Raw genomic sequence first — 27,394 nt, forward strand, 5'->3', positions numbered from 1 at the left:
TTGTCGAATTCTGCTCTGCATTTGAGAGATTGAGGTCCTAAAGAGTGCCAAACAGAGTTTGTCAATAGATCATATGTTCAACGAGAGAGAGAGAGAGAGAGAGAGGAGAGAGAGAGAGAATGAATTCAGTCATCACTATTTTAATAACAACTGAATCATGAGATGGCCAACTGCCCAGAAAGAATGTGTAGAAGAAAGCTTAGAACAGAAGCCTAAGGGATACTCAGCATTTGGGGAGTGGTGAGGAAAACAAAAACAAACCAGAGAGCAAGACACACAGAAGACTGAAAAGAAGCTGTGGGAAGAATGGGAGGAAAGCCAGGCAGAACAAGCCAGTCACTGGGACTAGCACCTGAGGGAGGGCTTTACCAGCAGTATGCAGGACTGGCAAGAAGGCAGATGACAACGTAACTGGTTTCGGCAGCTGGATGTGTCAGCATGTGGCCGAAGAGCTTGGGAGGAATCATTTCAGTGGGGTAGTTCAAGCTGAAGCCAATCACTATCAGATGAAGAAATGAAACAAGATGATTCTGGGTGTGATGTGTGACAACTGTGAATGAAGAGCAGGGGGAAAGAGGAAACCAGGAAGACACTTCAAAAAGTTGGAGGAAAACAAATTCGCAAGATAAGTTTATTTGGGGGCCGAATTTGAAATTCATGCATAGTATTTTTTAAGGATTTATTTTTATAAAGGCAGAGTTACTGAAAAAGGGAGACAGAGAATCTTCCACTTGCTCGTTTGTGCCCCAAATGGCCACAGAGCTGGGGCTGCACCAAACCAAAGTCAGAAGCTAGGAACTCCACCTGGGTCTCCCACGTGGATGGCAGAAACCCAAGCACTTGGGCCATCCTCCACTGCTCTTCTCAGGCACATTATAAGGGAGTTGGGTCAGAAGTGGAGCAGCCGGGACTCAAACCAGTGCTCATATGGAATGCTGGCATTGCAGGCAGCACCCTTTACCAGCTGCACCACAATGCTGGTCCCCACACAGTTTGTCTTATAAACATGTATTTTTCATGAACATTTTGAAGACCTTTCATATGCAGAGATTTTAAATTGCCACAGAAATAAACTTAAGTTTTAGTTCTGTTTTCCAAAGAATGGTTTGCAACCCCCTTGTATTAACAATTCTAAGGCTTCCTTTTTCCATGCACATCATTTTCGGATAGGAGCATTCTATAGTCAAAAATGCTCAGGAGAGTATTTGTTTTCTGTACTCTGTACAGTCTCTAGGGAACCTTGTGATGCTATGCTAAGAGCTGGCTTGCAGGCCCAGTGTTTGAGCGATTCGCCCTCTTGTGCAAGGTGAACCTAGGACTTGGGCATGGACGGGCACTCTCTGAGCCTCCTCCAGGTGCTGAGGATGGTAGACTTGACAATAAAGTACAATGCCAGGAATCTCAGGAAACTCTGAAGTGCAAGGGAGTATACCCAGCATTATAACAGGACCACGAAAAGCAGGTTACTCCCAGAAAGTAGAAAGGCCATAGCATTTCACTCCAGCAAGGGGAGGCAAGACACAGCCCTGGAAGAGACTGCCTGCTGGCCTGGGAAGTGTGCCATGGCCCAGGACCAAGGGGTATGTAGGTCTTGTGTGAATGTGTGGCTCATCTGCGACTCAGCCACTGGCGCTGGTTTTCTTTTTGCCGGTCTCCGGGGATCTATCACTATTTCCCATTTCTGGGTGTGGTGTCAGCAGACACAACAGGGATAGAAAAGAAAGCAGATTTTGAGATTTGTGAATGTGAACCTTTAAGTTCCACCCTCATTGAGAACCCTAACAAAAGGCCCTGAGCAGTAAGGTGTGTAAGCCTGAGGCAGTCACTGTAGCAGGAGCTGGCTTATGTCACCAGCCAACTGCAGCACCCCCCCCACCACCACCACCACCACACACACACACTCAGAACTCAGGTGGCTAAGGCATTAGAGCTGGCAGGCAGAGTCCACCAACAAATGATACCATTGTGAAAACAAAGTCAGTCCTTAGCAGTGCTGTGGAAAGAGGAAAGCAACTATGAATTTGAAAAGGACAACCACATTTAATATCTAACATTCTTCTTACTAACCAAGATTTGTAGCCAACAGGTTAATTTGTTTTCATCAAGCTAATATACGAGGGTCCCTCTCAAAGTTCATGGCTAATGGAATTAAAATATACATTTATTTTGGTTCAAAACTTAGTGAACTCTGTGCAAGGTTTTTTTTGTCGTTGTTGTCATATGTGTACATGAAAGGGTCTTCAAAAAGCTAATGGAAATGTGTATTTTGAAAATATCTTGTGTGGATTTCACAAGGCTTTGCACAGAAATTATGTTTTAATCTCATTTCCATAAACTCGGGAACTCTCTTGCCTATCTATAATATAAATTTGTACCCAGCTCTAAACTGTAGATTTGGATTTGGATGAGGGAGGCAACTATATCTTAAAAAGTAGTGAGAATTTCAAGTTCTACTGGAAACGTGGAAATTGTGGGCATTTTGTGAAGGTTTCCCTCAGATTAGCTATCATCAAATGGAACACCCAGAACTAAGGGAGGTTCAGCTGTGAGCACCTGACACAGGTCCACATAGGCAGTCATTCACAGTGGCGATACCATTCCCACATCACCTGGCCACGCACACTGAGCAGAGCTGGGCCGTGGCTACTCTGGGTGCACTCCTTTCAAGAGTCCCCCATGATTAGGAAGCAGACTAAAAATCCTGCCTCCTGCCTCCTTGTGATGCTCCAAGCAAAGCAGGAGTTCTTTAAAAAAACAGAATCCATTTTCATCAGGCAGGAGTATGGCAAGGAGATCATGAGACACAGCTCCCCAGGTTGCCCTCCTCTCCTCGTGTTAGCTCTCCAGGGTTCCATCTTCCAACAGGCCCTGGGAGCCAAAGGCTTCTTAGGTGGCAGCAAATGAAGAGAAGATGCCAAGTTCACAGGGGTTCAGGACAGCCCACTGTGCAGAGAGCCAGCAAAGGTTTCAAAAGTGCTGCTGAACTGAAGTGACTTGAGGAAATACATACAAGGGGCTTCAAAAGTTCACACACTGAAGAGTTAATTTTAGCACCAAAAAAATAACTTTAATCCACATATGTAGTATATATACTATAATAACTTAAATCTACATATGTAGTATATATAGGATGTATTAGAAATGTAGACTACTCAGTGATGCCTTCTAAATACTACAATGTGGGATGACAACAAGGACCTGCAGATCCTTACATCCAGGCCCAACCCTCACCTTCCTCCATGACTGTCAGCTGGGGTCTTTTCCGTCCCAATCCCCAATTGCAAACCAACAGGCTCAGCTAGATGGCCTCCCAGACTTCTACTGGGGATGGGGGTTCCCAGCTTCCTGACCCCAGGCCCAGACACGTCCTTATTTTTCTTACTTTCCGAGCCCTCTCAGAAAGGATGAGGTTGGTCCTAGGCCCCTTACCTCACTGCTTCCCCAGTGAGGCTCAGAGTGTCATGGGAAGAATAAGAAAGGAGAAAATGCTTTTGGTGGATGAAGAGAAACATCAGTATCCAAATGGTAAGTTAGGAGGATGTTCTATTCAGGTCATGTCTATAGTTTAGTCTGTCCCTTGTCTAGGCTGCCAGTTGAGAGTGTCTCCAGGAGGCTGTGTGGTGGGCAGTGTGGTGTTTTTGCTCACTCAGTGGTCACAGCAGGGAGAGAGTGTATGTACATGGGCACTGGAAATACCTTTAAGAGCATAACAGCCTGAGTGACCTGACACCCTCACAGGTAGAAATGGGGCAAACTCTCCATGATACAAGTGGGTTGGTGGCCATAACCTTGTTACCAGGGCCTGCACCTACGTATTTTCTTTCCTTTCCCGAATCATCCTTTACCTGCATCTAATCACTTATCCGATGCAGTGACACCAGAAAAGCAGTTTACTGAACATTCTTCCATAGAAGAGAAGGCTAATCCATCTCAAAAGGATTTCTGACTCCGTATGCTGCACCGTTCTTAGGAAATAAGACAGGTCCCTTGACTTCTGATCATGTGCTTTTGTTGGAAGGTCCTCCAGAACTTTTCCAAGTTCATCATTGTACTCCTCTTAGCTCTGTGACACCACAAAGCACCCTTTGCATCCTCCTTCCTTAAGAAAAAATAATAATCCAGAGAATCATTGGAAAGAATCATGGAGCCATTTATTCTCACTTCTGAGCGTGGCAATGCTCCTCAAGGCATTTTGACAGAGATCTAAAATCTGGATTTTTCCCATTGTACAGGACTCAGCACCCCAGAAGTCAGCCTGTTTTACTTTTGTATCTCTTCTGGTGAGAAAGCTCTTCTTTCTACCGTAGTAACATTAGCCTACGTGTCGTTCATCTTGCCTTTATCTTCTGATTCCAATTTTTTCTTAAAAAAGCTGCTGTCATCAGCATGGAGTGATGTTCTCAGATGTGGAAGGCAGCTGCCCATGCCCCTCTCCACACTCGCTCGTCAGGGAATCCTCAGGGAGTTCTCTCTTCTTCACATGTCAGGCTTTGGATTCCTGCTGACTTGGCACTTCACTGGGAAGTGACCTTTCTCAAGGTCAGAGTGGAGTCTCCTACCTCCCATGCAAAGCGCTTCCGATCTAGACTGGGATATTTTAGCAGATGTGTTGCATGCACGTATTGCCTCTGTGATCACGAACATGCTTCTGCAGACAAAGAGGAATGCTGTTGTGAGATGGAAGCTACTTCTTAGCCTTCATCTCTGAACTCATAATCAGACATCTCTCCCCTGGTTTTCTTTTGTCTCAGCTCAGTTATCCCAAGTGGCTTTCTAACATGTCTTTTGTGTAGAATTAAAATTTTTAAAAATGTTTATTACTCAAATGAGGGATCTTCTGCCTAGGCCGACTTCTGAGAGGTTGGTCCTAAGACTGAGGAGGCAGCAGAGGGAGGCAGGAGGGGTTGAAACACGCCGGCTGCGGCTGGCATTCTTGCTGGGAGGTCTGATGTTTAAAAACAGCTTGCAAGTAACCCTAGCAGTCGAGTAAAAGCTTTGCAAGGGACCTGCAGTCAAAATAGGATTGAAGGACCTAGAACAAAAATAGTGGTGCTCCAGTTGGGCAAGGCTGAGAGTGATGGCTGCTAAGAGCAGAGGTCCACAGCAGAGCCTTCCCGGTGTGACCTCCCAGGTTTGAGGGAACAGAGGCCATTGCTGAAGGAGTAGAGATCGCGGGTGCTGCTGCCACGTGCTGTTCACATCAGAAATTGCAGGGTCAGCGGCAACGTGCTGTGTGGAAACCACTGTCATTTGAGTGACCCTGTGAAAGCAAGCTACAAGCAGAAGCGGGAGGAGAGAACATAATTTGGCCCATGAAAATACAGACAATACTCTGGAATTACAAAGTGGCACTCCCTAATAGAAAAAAAACAAACCCACAATTCTGGACTTAAAGTCAAAAACATGCAGAAAGTGAGCTTTATAGGATAATTTTGGCGTTGGAAATGCACAGACACACCTAACTTCCTCTAGCTTTAATAGAGTCAATGAGGCCCAGGTGTTACCAAGTACCCACAGCCCATTGTTTGGTCCCTACGGTTGCTATCCTAACTGCTGTGTCACATCATATTGCCTGTTCTTTCACACGAACGCCAATGGTATTGTGAAAACAACTTCTCTAAAGTCGGTAGGAAGCCACTTAATTTTTCCTTCTGAGACCGATGCTTCCAGGCTCTTTCATATGGCACTGCAGCAGCACCTGCACCTGCCACCTCCACACTCTTCCTCCCACCTCCATCCCCATTGAAACTGAAGGGTTCTTCGGGCTTTCCTCAGCTAGCATAGTATTTTTTTCAGGTGCAGCTTTTTAGTGTATATTTTTATGTTGAGATCAATTCAAAAAAGCTGTAAGAATACTAATTATGCATGTTTTCCCAACAAATTATATGGTGATTATGAACAATTGGTGACTTAGCAAACAGTAATTGCGTTTGCATGTCCTAAGTTCTTCAAAAACCATTTTCATCTGAAACATGGAATAAATACCAAGAACACGGCTCTGGACTCCTAGAGGATTCCGATTCCTTGCAAAGTGTGAGGACTTGCCGCGCTCTATTTGTCGGCTGCGACTCACAAGGGGAGAATGTACTAGCTTAGACAAGTGTGTGAAATTGATAAGTATTAGCTAGTGTTCTTGCTGTGATCATCGACTATCGGTAACATCTTGTGTACACTTGGATCAAAACCCTTCATTGTCTGCCAGGTGAAGGGTGCCTGAATTGTCTCTAGGGACAGACAGACAAAAGCTGTCGGTGCTAAGGACACAGAACCTGGCCAGATGTCCATGGTCTTACACCGTAGATGGGTACTTTTGCTTTGTTGGGTCTTCATATTGTTCCGCTCACTTCCTCACATTAGAAAAGGTAATTTTTTTTTCAATGTCCACTTTCCCAAAAAGCCGCCAAGACACAGGAGGTAAATGAAGCCACAATGCATTAAATCACAGATTTCTCTCGTTGCTACGGGTTTCACATCTAAAATCTCAGAACCGTAGTGCTGACGCGGGTCACCCTGGGTCCCCAGGCCACACTTGGGCACCTCACGTCTGATCCCCGCTTTGGTGTTCCCGGACTGTTGGCGAAGCGCCTCTGCAGGAGCCGCGCTGGGCTCGCAGGCAGCCCTAGTGTCTGCGCCCCTGCTGGGCCGGCGTTGTGGGGCGGTGGGCGCCACCTAGTGTCCAGCGAGGGCATAGACGCAGGCCCTGGGAACCCCGTGCACTCTGCAGTAAGTAACTAGCACAGCAACAGGGCCGCCATGCCTTTTACTTCATGTATCATTGGGGCTTTGAGAACGTCAGGTCCCTACTTTAATCTGCTGTTTTTCAAAGGAGCCAGCGCCCCTTCTGCATGCTGCCAAGGGCTCGCACAAATGCAGCTTTGTCCTTAGTGCAAACGCTTGCAATGCTGCGTTATGGCTTGCAGCTGGCATTGCGTACGTACACGGTCTCAAATGAGGGTTTTCTTGTGATGCCCTTGCCACCACGGCACGGCTCACACAGGACAACCTGTCCTTCAGTGGAGTCACAATGTTGTCATCCCTCCGTGTTTTTAATTCTCCCTTATTTTCCTGTTTTTCCCCCCAGATCGTCTACAAAGCCTGGCTCTGCTCCCAGTACTTTGAAGTCACGCAGTTGAACTGCAGAAGGACAATTCCTTGCAAGCAATACTGTTTGGAGGTTCAGACGCGGTGTCCCTTTATCTTGCCGGACAATGACGACGTCATCTACGGGGGCCTCTCTAGCTTCATCTGTACAGGTACAGTGGCAGGGCAGGGTTCTGTCCGGGAAGCCCCGTGCTTGCACGCTCCCATGCTCTGTTTGTTGTCTTTGCTGCTTCAGTCCACAGATCTAACCTTGAAGATGCGGCTGGTAGTTTTCCATGATTTCATTAATAACGGGAAGGTTGACAGTGCCCCTATGCTGGCTGGGGAAGGGTTCGGATCCTGTGCCTCCTAGTCTGTGCTGTGACAGACCGCGGCCATCAAGGCTGTAAAAGGGTAGGGCGAGAAATGTTAGCGACTGTTGGGCTCACATTCGACTTAGCTTAGGTGAGATTCTGTCTATGTCCTCTTGTCGCGTTACGTAAGAACAGATGATGGGAGCAGGCTGTGGAACCCAGCAGCTTCTTCAAATGAGTAGCAAGTGTATGTCCCCACATCTGTGTTCTGAGAACTTCTCTTCTGGTTGATCTCAAATAAGAGCCGAGAGCCTAAAGAAATGACTGCCAAAGTTCGGGTGTGGGTTTGAGTGAGTAGGCCAGGTATGGTTCTAGCTGATATTTTCCATGAATGGTGTTTACTTCCTTTGGAAAATGACTCAGACTGGGCAAAACACTGGTTGCAGCATTTTCTGGACTGTGCAAGCGTGACATAATTTGGACACAGGAGAGGGATAGCGTGTGGAGTTTTGTTTTGTTTTGTTTGACAAACGAAGAGCAGACCCTGAGCACCAGATACCTTGCCCGGTGCTGCGCAACCCAAGATGCTGCTCTGTGTTCTCTGGCAGTAAAACAGTGGCCTAGGGCATCCCTGTGCATGTGTGTGTGGCTTGAGTGACAGCATGTTTTGTGTTCAGATCGAGAAAATAACATTATCCTATGTGTGGAGAAACATGGAAACCCCCAGATCATGTTAGCCTCGAGAACAGAGCGACATGTTGAGATGCTCAGTGTGAGAAGCAGTCATGCCACTAGCTGCCTTCTGCCTGGACTTCTCTGAGTGAGGAGCTGGCCAGGGGCAGTCTACCAGAGATACCCCTGGGAAGCTGCCTGTGAATGGATGACTCCTCCTTATGCTCCCCACCCCTGTGGGAAGGATCCACAGCTGAAAGCTATGGAAACATAGCTTTCACTCTGCTTCTGTCATACTTTCTGAGTTAGCACCTAATCACAGTAAATCAGGAATAGCAATGCCCCCCCCCACACACACACACCTGCCCCTCTGGTGTGCTCTGAAGATGAGATCGGGGAACAGCACATGGTCTGAAGTGAAAGGGATTTAGTAGTCATCTTTGTTACTCTGATCTGATGCTCTGATCATTCCTCATGCAGCTCCTATCTGTAGTGGGGGCAGGGGGGTCCAGAGCAGGAGGAAGGGAGAGATGGAGGAGAGGAGGAGACGAGAGAAGGGAGGGAAGGAGGAAATGTATAAATTCCTGCTTTGAGTCCAAGACAAAACTCACCAGACACAGGCCATTGACTGACTTTCTCCCAGAGCTTATCAGGAATAGCACTCAAGACAAAGACTTTCATTTTTTGATTGTGTCAATAAAATGTCAGTGACACTGGGACTTCAGAGAAGCCGGTGGAACCTTCTATAAAGGTCATTTGTGCATGTACATTGCGTTTCTTCCCAGAGCAGTTCTATCGCTTTTACCAGGTTCTCAAAGTAGACCACACACACACACACACACACACACGGAGGTTGTGGTGTCTGCCTCAATCTTCCATTGTATCCCAGGCTTTATCTAGGTTTGTGGAGGTGAAACACACACTCCGATGTCCACAACCTGTCTCCCTGTACTCCGAAGGCCCCCCAACTGCAAATGGTGGGTTGCATCTCTTTCTGCAGAGCAGGGCAGCCAGCTGGACTTGGTGATTAATCGTTGCTGAGTTTCAGACAGTTTCAGCCACGGCTGTGGCATGAAGGAAAAGTGAGGGAAAGGAGCGATTTGTCACTGGGCCCAGGGAAAATGCCAGCTCCGCTCGAGGCCTCCTGGGATGATGTCACCGTGACCCCGTGGGGACCTCAGTGTCCTGCCACCACTGTCAGCTGCGCTCACAAACCGTTAAATACTAAATGCCTCCCAAATGGCCAGAATAAATCCTGAAGGCATTTTGCCCTGCAGTTCTGTGAAATCATTTGATGAAAAAAAGCAATAATTTTCAAATTGATCTTTTATAAGGAAGGACCCTAGTCTCTTTGAAGAATTCACGTGCGTGTCAGCAACTGGCAGCCGTGGTTTCCCACGCGGGTCATGGGTGTCCCTTCCAGGGGACTGCTGGGCCCAGTCAGGACACGGGTAGTGCCCCTACCACCGCTTGCACTGTGTGTGAGGGTCCCGAACCTGGGCCCAGCGCAGGCTCACCTTGGACGAGTCTAGCATAGGGATTACCCCCGCGGGCCTGTGGAGAGACCCTAGAGCCCTGAGGAGGCGCCGTGCAGCTCCCCAGATGGGGTGTGAAGACCCAGATCACCCGCTCTTTACGTAGATTTGCAGTGACTGTGACGCACGCTGGGTCCCTTGCAGTATTTTGCATGGAGCGCCTTCTCTACTTGGAAGGACTCAAAGGCGGACGAAAAATAAGAAAGCTTGTGTTGCGGCCACGCCACCTCTCCGGGGCCTCGTGCACAGGTAGTTACAGATCTGCCAGGCTTGTTCCTAGGGGAGACACACACAAGGGCGCTCCCCAAGCACAGCTTTCGTCAAAGGAATTCGCTTCATCTTGAGCTTGCTTCCAGTAATTGGCCCGCTTTCGAAATTTACTAGACGCCCCCCCCCCCCCATGGTGCAGATATCATTCCTCATGAAGAACTGAGGGGGAAGTTGGATGCTCCTGGGAGCGAACTGGTAGTGGATTCCCCCCAGGGCTGGAGCTGCACCCCCCCCACAGCTTCCAGAAGCGCAGGGGTTGTTCTTGGTCTGTCAGCCACCACAGACGCACCCAGCCAGCGGTGTGGACACCGCCGCGCCGGGTCCTCCTCGCCCGCCTCTCAGGATGTGGGGCCCTGGGGCCCGGACTCGGCCCCTCGCAGCCGGGTGGGCGCTGACACCACGCGAGCCTCAGCCATCCGGAAGGTTCCGGATCGTGTGCAGTCAGGAGCTGGCTGTGGAGACGGCGGTTCGACCCTGCGTCCGGTGTGCGGGTTTTGGTCTGCTCATCGTCCATTTCTCTGATTTTGACAGAAAGTGGGAAGGAGTGGGGGAGGGGGCTTAGAGGAGGGGGAGGCAGGAAGGAAAAGAAGTTTCTGGAACCTGCGGCTGCACCGGGGCGGCAGAGCCGGGGCTCGGCCTCTGGCGCCGGCGGCCCTGAGGCGCGCACCTGAGGGACGAGCGGGCGGCCCGGACACTGAGGGGTGCGCCCTGCCGCTGTACTCTCCGGAGCGAAATGGCGCACGGGGTCCAGTGCACGCTGGCTCCTCGGGTCCCGCCGGCGGGGAGGGAGCCTAGTCGGGGAATCCCATGGCAATCCCCGTGTGCGGGGAGGCGCTATTCCGTGTGCGGGGACGCACCGCGGGCGCGCGGCGTGGTTCCTGCCCGCACGGCGTTCTCGAGTGGCGGCGGCGGGCGCCACCGTGTGGCCAGCCCGGGCCGCTGCAGGGCGCCCCGTGAGGGCGCTCTGGGCGTTCACGCCAGCCGGGGAGCTCCCAGGAAGTCCGGGGATGAAACAACTGGACCAGGCAGAGCTGGGAAATCCGCGCCCCGGGTATTTGCGGGGACTGCAGGTCGATGCGCCCCAGAAGCTGGAGGCTGGCTCCCCGTGAGCCTGCTGCCCAGGCCCCCGCTGCATCCCCGCCTGCGCCCAGGACACGAGCAGGTGCAGTGAGCACAAGGCGCGGTAGCCGTTCTTTGGGATGCTTGCAGGGGAAGGTCCTAGAGGCACCAGCCCAGAATAGCTGTTCACCTGCGGCAGGAGTGGCTGCGGCCATTGTCTCCAGCAAATGTGTTCAGCCCTGCCTGAATGCTCTGGGTGGAGACCTCCCTTTGCTCAAGCCAGGTGCAGGTCCTGGTGCCTGGACAGCTGACCGGCTAGGCCCGCACCTAATGGAGGCCGAATCCAGTTAGGGATGGTTTTCTAGAACAAGGAGGTGGCCACACACGCCACACCGTGGGCTCCATATCCTCGGTGAGTGACGTTTAGAACATGCCAGTGGCCAGGGCAGTGAGCCAAAGGGGCAATTCAGATTCGTTGTAAGAGGGGCAGCTTTGGCCAAGGAGTCCCACATGGGGTGGAATCTTCCTCAGTGGAGGTGCCTTCCTATTTGTCTCCAGTAAAGACGTCTTGGTAAAGAATTTGTCTGCATTTGGCACCGTCATGGGTGCTGGGCCGCTGTGCACACAACAGCTATCCCGCGTGAACATAGACTTGGTCCCTGTCAACTTAGAGTCACCCCGCCTCAAGTGGCTTTTACGTGGGACTAACCCCGCCCCACGCCTGCCCTTGCAGAAATGAGATCTGCCCCACCTTTCCTGCCTGTGCGTCCTCCCTTTGGGTCACACCTGGAGCAGGAAACCACCCGCAGTCCCTCCCTAAGTCAGCCTGTGAGCCTTCTTGCTGAGGCCCAGCTGGAGAAAGTTAGCCGGGAACTACAGAGAGCGACCCAGTCACAGCTGGCAGCCCGGGCAATGCAGGTCAGCATCACACGTCCCATTAAAAATGAATATTACAAGAATTTTACAACCTAGACAGCTTTTTCTGGTTAAAGAGAAAAGTGTCTGGTTCACCTTACATTGCTGACAAGCCAGATTAGTCAGTGAGATCTTTCAGAGGGAAACCACCACAAGGGAGGTAGAGAGGGAAGCTGGCTGCTCACCAGCCACGCAGAGAGACCTGGGACAGACCGTGCTCTGAAGACCTGACAGGCATCTACACACTCACACACACACACACACACATTAAAGGTAGACAGCCAAGGTTTCTAAGATATTTGTGTAAGCACTACAAGTCTAAATGACCTCATTATTCTCATGGGTATTATGGACATCATTCAGTATACCACATCTAATATATATATAACATATCATTAACTTTATATATGTAGAATTCACATAATTTATCAACATATTCATAGTCTAAATAGTAATACTTAACAGATAATGTAGGTAATTAATACAGAAACTTTTAGGTTTAAAAATGGAAAATCAATTTTAAGCATGGCTCTCAAATTAACTTTAGAGCCCCTTTCAAATACAGAAAGAAATGAGTCTGGCTTAAGTCAGAAAGCACTGATGGAGACACTACAACCTCACCAATAAGTGAAGTTTGACAAAGCAAAGCTCCATTGAGAACAGAGCTTCTAGAAAGCTATTCTAAGACAACAGTTTTACCTTTGTTGCCTCATTGGCTCACCTTGTGACCTTCTTAGTTGTATTACCATTCAGTCTCAGCGGGGATTTTTTTGTTTCTTAATTGACTAATTTATGCTGTGCAAAGAGAGACCAGACCAGAGAGTCTGGAAATTCTACCCTCCCCGCCAACACTCACTCCTATGAGAAACAGTGGGGCTTACAGTAACCCGTGCTTATATCCCTTCCTGTGCTGAACACCTCATTATCCAAGGGAAGAGAAAAGACTTTGGTGTTGACCTGGGGTGCGTTTGCCATGATTTAGTCTTCCTTTGTGTATGTGGGCTGGAAAAGCCCAAGGAAGTCCAACTTCGATTAGTCAGGAACATTGCAAGGGAAATTAAGATAATTCCAATCTCAAGAGAAATATCTGTACCAACACAGGCTCAGTTTCTTATCACATAATGAATTCTTCCCCCAGGATCATCAACATTCTCCACTGTGGAGGGCCATAGAGGCTCAAGTCTGATCCCTTCCACATTCCATGATGTGTGCAGACAAGTGTCAACATTCTAAACAAAGATATAGATCTTAAAGGGCACTTTGAGAACATACAAAGCCAAACTAGTTCTCAGTAGCTGTGTCTTCTCTTGCAATGTAACGTCTGCCATTGTGTTTAAAAGGTCGTCCCACTACTTGAACCTTTTCACCCTCCCCCACCCCGCTGCCCTTAGAGTTCAACAGCAGCGGTGCCATTGAGACCATCTGTGAGTAGGAGCCAGACCAGACGACCACACTACAACCATTGCTGCAATGCAGTAGACATTCCACACTCCAGCAAAATTCAAATTGTGTCTGCTTGTAATGCCTGCAGCACATGAAGTGAAATTCAAGAGACCCAACCTTGAAGATTCAGTCCCTGCCAACTGACAACCATGATGATTGGTTACAGATTTATTCCACGTTATTTACTCGGTTCCTGATTAAAGGCCACAGAGGTCATTTCTAAACTTGTGTTATAAAACCAGTTCTGTCAGGGGTACATCGAGTGCACCTGTGAGTTTTTCCATAGGATAAATACTGTACCAATGGGCACTTGGATCCCAGAGTCTATGTACTCAGTGTTTGGCAGGCATTGACCATACAACTGATCGGATCCTGCCCCTCCTCAATATCCTCCTTCCCTGAGGCTCTCAGCTCACTGCAGGGCTCAGTTGGACCCCTGTTTGCCCCACCTCCCAGCCTCATCCAGAACCACTTGCCCTAGGAGACTGAGTACTCCAAATTCCACTCTGCCTGGAACTCTTCCAACATCTTTTTTTAAAAGATTTATTTATTCAAAAGTCAGAGTTGCAGAGAGAGAGAGATCGGTCTTCCATCCAATGGTTCACTCCCCAATTGGCTGCAATGACCGGAGCTGTGCTGATCTGAAGCTGGGGGCCTGGAGCCTCTTCCGGGTCTCCCACCTGGGTGCAGGGGCCTAAGGACTTGGGCCATCTTCTACTGCTTTCCCAGGCCATAGCAGAGAGCTGGATAAGAAGTGGAGCAGCTAGGTCTCGAACCAGCTGCCATATTGGATGCCAGTACTTCAAGCCAGGGCGTTAACCTGCTGTGCCACAGCGCCCGCCTCCCCCCCCAACATCTTTGGCTAATCTTTAAGCACCTGTCACTCCCACAGAGAGGCTTTCCCTGGCTTCCAAGGCTAGGACATAGGCAGGTGAGCCCCGAGCATCCCACACCTCTCCTCCTGTGACACTTCCCCGTGCTGCCTTTTGATCACAGCCACATGCCTTTCTCCTCCCCCCTTTTGGCAAATGGGGTTAGGGTAGGAGCTCATGTTGTCTGTGGCTATATCTGTGGCATCCTCCCAAGTGTCTGGCATGGAGTCTGTGCTTGGTAAGCAAATATTGAATGAATGGGGGCTAACAGAAGGAAGCTGTGGTGGCCTCTGCCTTTGAGCCAGAGCAGGCTTCCAAGGTAGGAAGGTAAGCAGACCCAGAATGCCCGTGCAGCCCACACAGGCACCAGATGGGGCTGACAGATGCACGTTAACATCACGGCCTCCTTTCAGAGCCTTTCTGTCCTTGTACCCATCTCTCCTGGTACACATAGGCTCCTGAGGAATAGAGCTCACACTATCAGCACAGGACTCCATCACTCAGCCCAGCTTCCAGGACCGCAACTGAGAACACATTAGAAACAAGTGAGGGCTGGATATAAGGAACCCCATTTGTAAGTGGGTGCCCAAACTGATGGTGCCATCCTAGTGCTAGCACCTCAGAATGTTATCTTATGTGGCTATAACTCTGTAGGGAGGTAATCAGATTAAAATGAGGTCATCAGAACGCATCTTAACCCAATGATATCCATTAAGGATTAGTCTGCTAGGACTGGCTTAACAAGACATCTCAGACTGGGTGCTTTGACCAACATTCATGAACTGTTCTCGCCAGCACGGAGGCCAGATGCACAGGATCAAAGTGCGGGCAGGCTCAATTTCTCCTGAAGCCTCTCTCCTGGGTCTGTCGATGGCAACTTCTCACTGTGTCCTCATGAGGTCTCCCCCTGGGTCTTCAACAGATGATCAGCACAGAACAGTCTGCTTACAACAAGGGGAAAGCTGGACACGCAAACATACAGAGGGAAACCACCACAAGGGAGATGGGGAGGGAGGCTGGCTGCTCTCCAGCCAAGAGGAGAGACCTGGGACAAACCCTGCTCTGAAACCCTCAAAAGGAGACAGCCCTGCCCACATCTTGTCTTTGTAATTCCAGGCCCACAATACTCTGTTCTTTTAGCACCAGATCTGTGGGACTTTATTGTACAGATGCTAACAGACCAAGAAACTGGGGAATTCCTTACAATTTTGGAATAAAATAGGAACATGAAATGCTGTTTGTTAAAGAAGAGAATACATTCTACACGATGACAGTTTTGTGTAGCTCAAAATTCTAGAGAATCAGGGGACAGGAAGCGAGGGGAAGGAGTCAGAAAAAGCAGCAAGAGTGCCCAGCATGGAGGACTTGGAAAGCCACAGTCACGCAGAACAAGTCCTAGGTAGGAGAGGCGTGAACCCTGCAGATCACCCTAAACTGTGCCACAAATGTTTGTGAATTTCACGAGTCTCCTTTTGAAGGAATTTCAGATCACAATTTGCCATACCATGGTTGCACAGTGTCCAGTACGTGATGGTTTGATAATTCAAAGATTTCGGGCCAAGTTTCAGAAAGCTTTATCTAGGGAACATGCAGTAAATCTGTTTTCCAAAACCAGGCACTCTCTACTTTCAGCTCAGTGTGGCTGAGAACCTAACCCTGCTCTAAAATGTAAATCCATGTAAAAGGAAAAACCGAGTAGAAGAAAAGGAAAATCCACCCAAATAAACCTTCTATGTCTACAAAAATGTTCTTCCATGGGGAAAGGCCTCTGTTCTATCACTTCTAGCCCTGTTTCACGGATTTTGAAAGAAACTATAGACTAATAGATTTAATACTTTTACAAAATTCCTGGACAGATTTCAAATTCCCAATTTTAGTCTGTAAGAAAAGAGTGATTTCTCTGTTCATTTCATTTGTTCCCTTCATGAAGAAATAAGTAACTTTTAAAAGCATAGGGAGGCCAGCACCGTGGCTCACTTGGTTAATCCTCCACCTGCGCCGTCGGCATTCCATATGGGCACCGGGTTCTAGTCCTGGTTGCTCCTCTTCCAGTCCAGCTCTCTGCTGTGGCCCAGGAGGGCAGTGGAGGATGGTCCAAGTGCTTGGCCCCTGCATCCTCATGGGAGACCAGGAAGAAGCTCCTGGCTCCTGGCCTCGGATAGGCGCAGCACCGGCCGTAGCAGCCATTTGGGGAGTGAACCAGCAGAAAGAAGACCTTTCTCTGTCTCTCTCATTGTCCATAACTCTGTCAAATTAAAAAAAAAAAGCATAGGGAAGCTTTCATTAGGAAAATTTTCAAGTTTATTAAAAAACCTGACCAATTAATTAGCACAGAAAGGCGGCAGTGAGGCCATATAGACACTCCTTGTGTAATATCATGAAGGTTTACAGCTCACATGAGCCGAGTGTCTTTCTGTGCTAGCAGGTGGATTGCTATTGGCTCCTGGACCATTGGACCTGCAGAGTAGGGAACTGAGATACTTGGGACTGGTTCATTGAGCAAGGTGACAAATTAGCATTTTCTGCCATGAGACAGAAATGCAATTAGGGGCTCTCGACTCATATTTCTTCTACACGATAGCTCAACATTTAAATGTAGGAAGAAATCTTGAGTAGAGAAACTAGGTAGCTTTCCACAGTTCCTTCAAAAGCCAACAGATCTTTGAACAGATCTTTGTCTAGCATAGTTCCTTGCTCTTCTAAACTTTTTCATCAGAATTCTATTACATTTATAACTATTTTACAATTCTGATTTATAGTAAGAATCCCCTTAATTGTGGCTTTCTCTTCATTAGTCTGACTCCAGGGTTTTATTAACCATGTCTCTGCCTTTTATATTTATATAAATTTATTTATACATATAACATATATAAGATTCTTGCTATACTTGCTGTACTACGGAGGACTTTACAATAAATGTGGTAAATCTATATGTTCATATCCTTTCTCCATATTTTACCTATTATGAAGTGTTTTGTGCCTCCTTTTCTCCTTATTTTCTTACATTTTCACACAGGATTTAACAAAGATTTATTAAAGACCCTTTGCTTTCAATTTCTGCCTTAACAAATTGCCATCATCTTGCAGGCTCCCATCACCAAATATACACCTCATAGTTCTGTAGATCTGATGTTTCACACTGACCTTACTCGGGCACAGCGAGGGATTTGCAGGCTGTGTTCCTTCCTGGACACTCTAAAAGATCAGCTTTCAGATCTTTATGATTGCTGGCAGGATTCTGTTGCTTGCTGTTGTAGCTCCAGGTACGGTTTCTTTGCTGGCTGACAGCTGAGGACAGTTCCCAGCTTCTAGAGCTCTCACATCCCTCCCATCTTCCTCCATCTCAGAGTCAGCAATGGTGGAAAAGTCCTCATGTGTCGAATGTTTCCTACCTCCACTTCTGCCTACTTTTCCTCACTTTAGCAGCTCACATAACTGGATTTGTCCTACTCACATAACTCAGGATGATAATCTCGTTTTAAAGTCAGCCAATAGGCAACCCAGTTCCAGCTACATCTTTCATTCCATTTTCGCCATGTAGCATAAAATGTGCACACATCCTGGGGGTTGAGAGTTGGACTTTTTAGGGGTGGGATCATGTTGCCTGCCATGTTTGCACAGTACCAGGCTTTGTGTAGGATGCTGGTGAGACCAAGAGGATGAATAGATGTGGTTCACACCTAAGAAATACACTGTCTTCTGCAGAAGCAAGCAAATTAAGTGAAGACTCTTCTGGGAACTTTATATGTAAAGTATTGAGGAGATATTAGGGAATAAGGAAGCAATCTCAGAAGTAACTAGAAGTGTTGTTGTCACAAACCAAAAATGTGAAACTGAGATGCAAAGAAACTATGCTTCCCCAGGTTTAAATAGGTTTTCTTAAAAAAAATAAAATCAATGGTGAAGATTTAATTCAAAGTTTCTCAGCTCCTTTATGGTATCTATCTATCCCCATAATATAATGTGATTATATTATAATGACTATTATTACTGGCTACTAATAATTTAAGTGCCAAACATTTACAATGGACTATCATTCCACCTTCACAATGTGTCCTTGAGGAAAGTGTGAGGACACTTGCAAATGTCAGACACCTAACTCACACTGACTTAACCACAAAAGGGAAGTCATTGGTTTGTATCACAGACAAGTCCAGAAATAAACATCACAGTGTGTGATTCATCAGATCCATGATACATGATTGATGATAGGCATAATGGATGATACATAATGGATGACAGGCAGACAATATAGACAGCTGTATGGGCAAATGGATAGGTACGGCTGACATACAGAGATATCAATTGTTGATGTATTTAGAGATCAGACTCAGATGTGGATCTATAAATGTATCTTTTCCTTTCTCTAGTCCAAGCTCCAAATCCAGCTTTAGTGTTCTTTCTCCCTGTCTGAGCATTGCTCCTCTCTGTGTTAATTTCAGAAGCAGAGTCAGGTTGCAGTCTCTAACTTAGAAATTTCAGCAGGAAGAATTCCCTTCCCTCCTGTCATTTTCACCTACGTCCCCGAGTCAGAGCACAGCAGCCGTGGTGTCTGCTGCAAGACCTCCCAGCCCCCATGCTTGTGCCGTCAGGACTGTACTAGGGGCTAGGATTCTCTGCTCAGGGAATTTAGGCAGGGGACCCTCCAGGAGGTGAGAGGGTATGAGATTAGCCTCATTTGAACTGCATCCGTTGAGTCTGGAAGGGCTATTCCCTAGCATTAAATCTGGTTGCTCTTCCCAGAGGTCTCCCGAATGCTGTATAAACAAACAGGTGCCAACTGGACTGCACGTTGCTGCTGTAGAACAAGGGAGTCTGCATCAATCTCCCAGGAGCCGGCTCTGCACATGGCTGAGTGAAGCCCAAACCAGCCCCGTTAGGAGGTTAATGTATTTATTACTATTATTTTAACTACTGCAGTTACCATTCACATGCTGCCCCTTCTCGTTAGTATAGCTAGTCTTTGAAAATAAACAACTTTGGTCAAACATCCTAAAAAGACAGTGTCCATTTTGCAAAGTCATATGTATACTTGATATTTTTGAACTAGGAAAATAGGCTAAGTTATTTGAAAGCATCAAGTGCAAATAGACAAGCCCAGGGAAGATAAGGGAAACCATAATCTATCACCAAGAAAACAGCATTTTATACCATGGATAGTGCTTCCAAAGTGTTTCCATAGCATAATTTATTGTCTTCATACTACAGCATATGAGCACAATGTAAATTAAATGTTCTAATTATTATGTTTATTTTCTTTTTGTTGCATAAACATGCTGCAATGAATATATACACATACCTATTTCCATACACTTCTCATTCATGTCTTCAAAATTAATACCTTTAGGCCAGCACCATGGCTTACTAGGCTAATCCTCCACCTATGGTTCCGGTTCCCCGGGTTCTAGTCCTAGTTGCTCCTCTTCCAGTCCAGCTCTCTGCTGTGGCCAGGGAGTGCAGTGGAGGATGGCCCAGGTGCTTGGGCCCTGCACCCCATGGGAGACCAGGAGGAAGCTCCTGGCTCCTGCTTGGCACAGCGTGCTGGCCGTAGCAGCCATTTGGGGGGTGAACCAACGGAAGGAAAACCTTTCTAACTCTGCCCATCAAAAAAATAAAATTAATGCCTTGAATTCCAGTAGGAAAGGCATGCAAGAACTTAAGCCTTTGCATACTCATTCCAGAAACCCACAAAGTCTATTAACCACATAAATCCTCCCAGCAATGTATTCTCCTGCTCATCTGACTCATTGGTGGCCATAGAGTGTTAGCATCAACATTTCCCTGTTATAAATACTGCCCATTGTTGTTTCCAACTCCTTAAATATTAGTGTTTGAATTTTTTCTATGGTACTTTTCAATTCCCTTATGTTGCTTCTTAGCATGTTTCTCTTAATTCAGATCATTCATTCCTACTTCCTCCCATCTTTCATCATCCCTCATACACATTTCCTTTTTTTTTCCTGTGTTTTTGCTTCTTGCAGGAAGCAGAGTTTTAAAGGATGCCGAGTTACTCACATGTCGTAGAATCACAGAGGTTTCAAACACTGTAAATGTCACATGCAGGAGACCCTATGAGCCCAGCTTCTCAACACATTAGCTTATATTGTATTGCCTCTCTAGGAAACATTTCAAAACATGTTTCACTTTTCCTGGTCTTACTTCAGTTTAATTGGTCTCTAATACTTCCAGATATTTTTTTTTTGACAGGCAGAGTGGACAGTGAGAGAGACAGAGAGAAAGGTCTTCCTTTTGCCATTGGTTCACCCTCCAATGGCCACTGCGGCCGGCACACTGCGGCCGACGCACCCTGCTGATCCGAAGGCAGGAGCCAGGTGCCTATCCTGGTCTCCCATGGGGTGCAGGGCCCAAGCACTTGGGCCATCCTCCACTGCACTCCTGGGCCACAGCAGAGAGCTGGCCTGGAAGAGGGGCAACCAGGATAGAATCCAGCGCCCCGACCGAGACTAGAACCCAGTGTGCTGGCACCGCAGGCGGAGGATTAACCTATTGAGCCGCAGTGCCGGCCCCAGATATTTTTAAAATGTAATCAGAGAGACAGAAGATATCTAAAGTAGTGTTAGAATGACTACCTTTGTCATTACAGAGATCAGATATTCTAGGTTTCTTAAGTAAGAGTGCTAAGTATTAAATCCTCCTTTACAAAAAAGAATAATTTCCAGGTATTTTATCTCAATCACATTAAATTGATTCTTTTAATTAGTGAGCATTGTCAGACTTCTTTACATTGTGTTAAGACTTTATCAGTTTTTGTGTCTTCAACAGTAAGTGTAAATCCCCAAAGGACAATAATGGGAAAGCAGAATAGAATAAGCCAAGACACTATTGTATGAAGTTAATAATGAATAGGTATCTCTACTTACACTATAACTAAGAGAAGAAACAACTAGTACTCTGCTCGAGTCTGTCCATTTGGAGATTAGCATTCCAGAACCCAAACTAAAGCATTGTTTTCTGTTACCCAGTAGAAAAATTACCACTAAGAGGACTTTATTTGCAAAGAAAGTGTGCGCTTCAGAGAAACAGCATCTTGAAATGGACCTGCTTGCCACCCATCCAAGGCTCCACCTGACTGCACTCAGTGTTGTCACTGCTTATAAATCCTTGCAATTCCTTTTTGATAATCGCTGTCTTATGCTACTTTGTTTTCAACTGAATGTTCTACCTCCCATGTCAAAACTACTAGAGATCAACTCAAATCTGAAGACTAAAAGGTGGCAAATCTTCCTAGTTATTATTCTTTGTTCCTTTTCTATGAAATTAGACTGACTTTATCATACACTGCCCTAATGCATTTGCTTTAAGAAATCATTGCTTTTCTTGAGTCAGGGTATAGCCCACCTATGTTCTAGCATGAGTAAACATATTTTGATTAAAATCAAAAATTAGGAAATAATTTTTCCTGAACTCCTTGCAAATAAAGTCAGAGTCTGTTTATGAGGTAGTTACATGCCTTGAAGCCATCAACATTGGTTGGCAGATGCCCCAAGGGTGCCCAGACCTTCAGATGATTTTATGTATGATGTGATCACACGGAAGTCTGCTTTTGTTTAAAGGAAGCAAAGCAGGATATGTTATTCATGCTGGAAACATACTGAAAGATCCAAGCATTGCAACACTGCCCCTTTAGTTATGGGTCATGTTTGAGACACTTGCAGCCACTGCTTTACCACAGAGTTTCCTGTTCACGATTATTTACTTTGCAGAGTTGTGGTTACCATGGATTTCTAATTAAAACAAAAAGACTGGGAACCATATCCTATTCAGTGACACAGATTTATAGCATGTGAGCCCCATAGTGACATCTCAAAGAAAAACGTAGAAATAGAGCACAGTAGGTGATGTTCTCAACAAGGAACCTAACGTGGGTTTTGTGTGGCTTGTTGGGCAGTGGCATGAACAAAAGCAATGCTGAGCTGGTAGTGCTCACAGGAAGTCACAGAAACATCCGTGGGATAGATCCAACTTTTTTATATCCTCTTGTAGTGTAGATCCATGTAGCACACTTAAATTTCTCGGATTTCTTGTGTGTGCTTCCTGAAATTCCTTCACCACCCTTCCCACTTGGGAGGGCAGCCCAACCTGAAAGTGAAAGCATTTTCTCACAATAGCTGGTTCCTACTCATGGAAGAGAAAGGAGTTGCACTCTTTATTGTGTAGCAGCTGACTCTTCCTGTCTCCCTTTGGAAGCCCTGATACTTGGGCACTTATCAGAATAGAGAGAAGGGACATGAGTCATTCTGTTCTGAAATGCCCACTGCCTTGCACCTGCACTGTGTGGGTGATGCAAACAGCTGCACTACACTGTGTGGCTATTTGGAATCAATGTGGCTTTCCTTTTCACTAAGGACCATCAAGGCAGCTCTCAAATTTCTTGGGGACTGGATGGAAAACTAAAATATTTGCTAAGTGTATATTTTTTTGTTGATTTTTTTTGTTTTCTATTTTCTTGGAATAATCACTTTATTTCCCCCAAATAAACCTTTTATTTAAGGAATACAAACTTCATGCATTTCATAAGTACAACTTTAGGAATATAGTGATTCTTCCCAACATACCTACCCTCCCACCCACACCTCCTCCTCCCTCTCCCATTCCCAGTCCCATTCTCCACTAAGATCCATTTTCAATTAACTTTATACACATAAGACCAACTCTATACTGAAGTTCAACAATTTGCATGAAAAAAAAAAAACTGTTCAACAGTCGAGACAAGTGCTGTTCAAAGTCATTGCACCTTGCAGTTAATATCACTTTTTTTAGAAACTTAACTTTAAAGAATGATACATCTTTTGGAAGTACTTAGACATAATTATAATATAACTGAGTATAGAGAACTTGCATTGGAAGTTAGTGCAGTGACTCCTGTTGTTACTTTAACAATTAACACTTTTATGTATGACATCAGTGATGACCCGAGGCTCTCAACATGAGCTGCCTAGGCAATGGAAGCCTTTTGAATCCACAAACTGTCAGTATTTAGACAAGGCCATAAGCAGTGTGGACGTTCTCTCCTCCCTTCAGAGAAAAGTACCTCCTCCTTTAATGACCACTTCTTTCCACTGGGGTCTCACCCATTGAGGTCCTTCATGTAGGACATTTTTTGCCACAGTGTCTTGACTTTCAATGCCTGAAATGCTCTCATGGGCTTTTTAGCCAGACTGGAATGCCTTAAGGGCTGATTCTGAGGTCAGAGTGTTACTTAAAGCAATTGTCATTCTATGAGTCTCCTATGTGGACTGCTTCCCACGTTGGAGCATTCACTCCTTTTTAATTCTATCTATTACTATTACCAGACACTGAATCCTATCCATATGATCACTTTAACACTTAAGCTTGGTAGTAAAAATACCAACTTAAGGAGATTTTAAACTGTACCCTTAGAAGTAAGTCCATAGGAATATATGAAGAACTAAATAGCTTTACAATTACAAACATCATAATTATAATTTTAGGAACACGGTGATTCTTCCCACCATGCCCACCCTCCCAACCACCCTCCCACTCCTCTTCCTTCTCCCTCTTATTCCCAATCTTATTTTTAACTGAGATTTTCAATTTATACACATATGTTTAAGTCTATGTTAAGTAAAGAGTTCAACAAATAATATGAAAAGAGTACAAAAACTTGTCAACAGTCAAGACCAAGGCTGTTCAAGTCATTGCTTCTCAAAGTATCAATTTCACTTCTATAGATTGCCTTTTAGGTGCTCTATTATTACAGGTCAGGGAGAACATGTGGTATTTGTCCCTTTGGGACTGGCCTATTTCACTAAGTGTGATGTGTTACAGATTCATCCATTTTGTTGTACATGACTGGATTTCTTTACCACTGTAGTATTCCATGGTGTACATATCCCATAATTTCTTTATCCAGTCTTCCATTGATAGCATTTGGGTTGATTCCATATCTTAGCTATTGTGAATTGAGCTGCAATAAACATGGAGTACAGACAACTGTTTCACATGCTGATTTCATTTCCCTTGGATAAATTCCCAGGATTGGTAAGGCTAGGTCATATGGTAGGTCTATATTCAGATTGAGGTATCTCCACACTATCTTCCATAGTGGTTTTACCAGTTTACATTCCCACCAACAGTGGATTATAGGGTACCTTTCCCCCTACATCCTCACTAGCATTTATTGTTTGATTTCTGTATGAAATCCATTCTAACTGGAGTGAGGCGAAACCTCATTGTGGATTTGATTTGCATTTCCCTGACAGCTAGTTATCCTGAACATTTTTTCATGTATCTGTTGGCCATTTGGATTTTCATTTTTGAAAATGTCTATTTAAGTCCTTTGCCCATTTCTTAACTGGGTTATTTGTTTTCTTGATCTCTATATATTCTGGTTATCAATCCTTTGTCAGTTGAATAGTTTGCAAATAATTTCTCTTGGAATAAATTTTTATAATTAAAGAATTACTACCACCATGTTAAACACCAATGTTAAAGTGTAGTATTTAACATTGAGAATTAGGTTTCATTTTGGCCTTATCCCTTTTGGCTGCCCGAAGTCTTGTTCTTGGTGAATTACTGGAAAAAGGTTAAGAACCCTGGTTGAAGAAATTCTCTGCTTAACTTCAAAACACTTCAAATGCCCAATATATTTCTAAACTTAGTTTAAGGTCTTAATGAGTAAATACTTTGAATGACTTCTCTGCCATTTTAATATAGGTCTTTGATTTTAATTTCATTTAGTATAATTTTTCAGTTTTTATTTCAACTAATGCACAGTTAGCTTTTAGCCCTGAATGGCTTTTACATAACCATGACTACATGTGCCTGTCCTCTGAGTGAGTACCACTGTTTTTCTTATATGTACATCTGTTACATTTTAGTTAGGCTGCATGTGATCAAATGCCTCCACTTCACTGTTCCATTCTCTTACAACTCAAGATGAATTATTTCTTGGCTTCTTCTCTCACTGAATAAATAATATTTGTGGACAAGCAAACTGCTAAGTTTTTGAGAACATCAGGACAATGTGTTGGAGGAACCCTTACCTTCAACAACATCAACCAGAAAAATAAGTGATATTGTTGTATTAATGTTAGATGCAATGAAGGGAGCCTAATCCATCATTGCAGATTTGGTGCATCTGCCTCAACTTCTACCCAAAACCAACTTGTTCTCAAATACAAGCCTTATTTGCTAAATTTTGGATTTTAAAATATAAAAATGATAGATATGCAACATCTCATTCTGCAGAATTCATGCAATTAGGAGCTTTTTTCTATATTTCTTAGATTGACTTCCATTTTATATTGTCTTACTTGCCAAATTTTAAAATAATCCCCAGGAAATTAGCAAAGTCTATACAGATTATTTATTGCATTATTTTTTATCTTTAGGGAGAAAAGTGGACATACTTCAAACACTGGTACTGTTGTAATTTTGTAAGTTATTTTTAAGCAAATCCTATATTGCATTTATATAAAACTACTATTGTAGAAAATATAAAATGAAGAGATAAAGCTGTAACACGAATTTCAAAAACCATTTTCTACCACACTAAATTAGGATTTATATGATTGTGAAACATGGTCTTGGTGAGCAGTAAATTATTGCATTTAAGTCTGCGTGTGACTCCTGGTCCAAGCTGGCAAGCTGAAGCCAACATTTTACCTCCTATCTGTCTCTAAATCCTGTTGAACCTGAAGTAAAAACTACAAAGATGAGACATTCATAGAAGCAAGGAAACCTAGAAAGTAGGACATTGTGAGAACTGAGGCTTTAAAAAAAGTATGGAATAGAAAAAGTAGATGTGCCATTGCCGAACACAGCCCAATATGAGTCTTCAAAGAAAAGTCTGAAGACTGCAGGAGAGATACAAACTGTTCTTTCAGGAGGACCCTTTGTTGAGCAGGACTTCTTTGGGGGAACTGCAGAAAACAAGAATACAAAATAAGCCAGAAATTACCTGGTGGATCAAAGACTGCCAGCATATGTGAGCTGCCAGGCTTATCGTTGGCTGTTCCTACAGGCTTCTTGATGGTGCCAACTCAATAAAACCAGGGGTCTACTTCCTAAAGACACTGAATGAACCACTGAGATGGATGAGAGCAGCCTCTACATTCAGTCTTCTGAGCACTGGGAGGGAGCTGTAATCTGACTTCTTGTTCCCTACTCACTTACTGAAAGGAGAATTCTGCCTCTTAGGCAAATTTGACAGTTGAAGGAAACAAGAGAAAAATGTTGCATAGAAAGACTGGGATATATCCAATGTAAGCTTTTTTGGAGAAACTAAGACAAATCCTAAGGGACAACAAAGGTAGGAGTTGGGGAAGGATTGATTATGAAAGCAATGCTAGGGAGATGGAAAAGTTTTCAGATTGAGGCATTCAGTAAAAGCCATAAAGAAAGGGCTGGTAGACATCTTGAAATTTTAGAATACAACATATTAGGAATATTCAAGAGTTTTCAAAGAGCATAATACACTCAGACCTTCAATGAAATGAGAATAATAGTAACAGTGTGGTACGCAGGATCCAGAACCACATGATTTCATCTTTCTGTGACTGTTAAATCACATGCAAAAAGCACATTGCACATTGCATGATGATTGCTAATCATCTAGTGTGAAAGTAGGGCATTCTCTTGGGTTTTTCAGATGTGTCATCTTTTGTGATTGCAGTGGGCCCAAGAGTCAGAAGAGGCCAACGGAGAGGTCACAGATTGTAGACATGGGAAGGACTCAACCCAATGTTGATAGATTTTTAAGAGGGGCCATGAGCCAGTGAATACAGGTAGTTTCCATAAGCTTGGGATTTCCAATCAACAACCAACCAGAAATCAGGATATCAGTTCTAAAACCACATACAACTGGATTCTGCCAACTTCTTGAATGAACTTGGGCAATCAAGGCCAACACCTTGATTTCAGTCTCATGAAATGCATCAGAGGAGACAAACCAGTCCAATCTACCCAGAATTCTGATTTCTAGTACTGTGATTTATTTGAATGTCATTTATAGCCACAAAATGCTAGCACTAGATACAAGCACCAAGAAATATGGAAGTAGCTTTGAAACAAGAAAGTGGAGAAAGTTGGTGATGTAAAATAGAAAACCCATATTTCCTTAAACAGGCAATTCATAGATGAATGGATTTTAAAGACTGTTAATTAGGGTGCAGAAGGAAATGGGGAACATCCTAAAGGAAATTTAGGGACATGTCATGTAATAGCAGAACGCTAAGAACTTTATCTTGCA

The 27,394-nt window shown here is 45.1% G+C and overlaps 1 protein-coding gene across 1 annotated transcript in view; it reads left to right on the top strand.

The window, feature by feature from the left end:
- NALF1 (NALCN channel auxiliary factor 1) overlaps nt 1-27,394 on the top strand; it is a 657,963-nt gene that overhangs the window by 622,446 nt on the left and 8,123 nt on the right. Inside the window, exon 2 of the mRNA XM_062195257.1 lies at nt 7,082-7,253. Coding sequence (XP_062051241.1) covers nt 7,082-7,253 — 172 coding nt within the window. The remainder of the gene's footprint in view (nt 1-7,081; nt 7,254-27,394) is intronic.

The sequence above is a fragment of the Lepus europaeus genome, chromosome 6 (genome assembly GCF_033115175.1).
Source record: "Lepus europaeus isolate LE1 chromosome 6, mLepTim1.pri, whole genome shotgun sequence".
NCBI classification, from domain to species: Eukaryota; Metazoa; Chordata; class Mammalia; order Lagomorpha; family Leporidae; genus Lepus; species Lepus europaeus.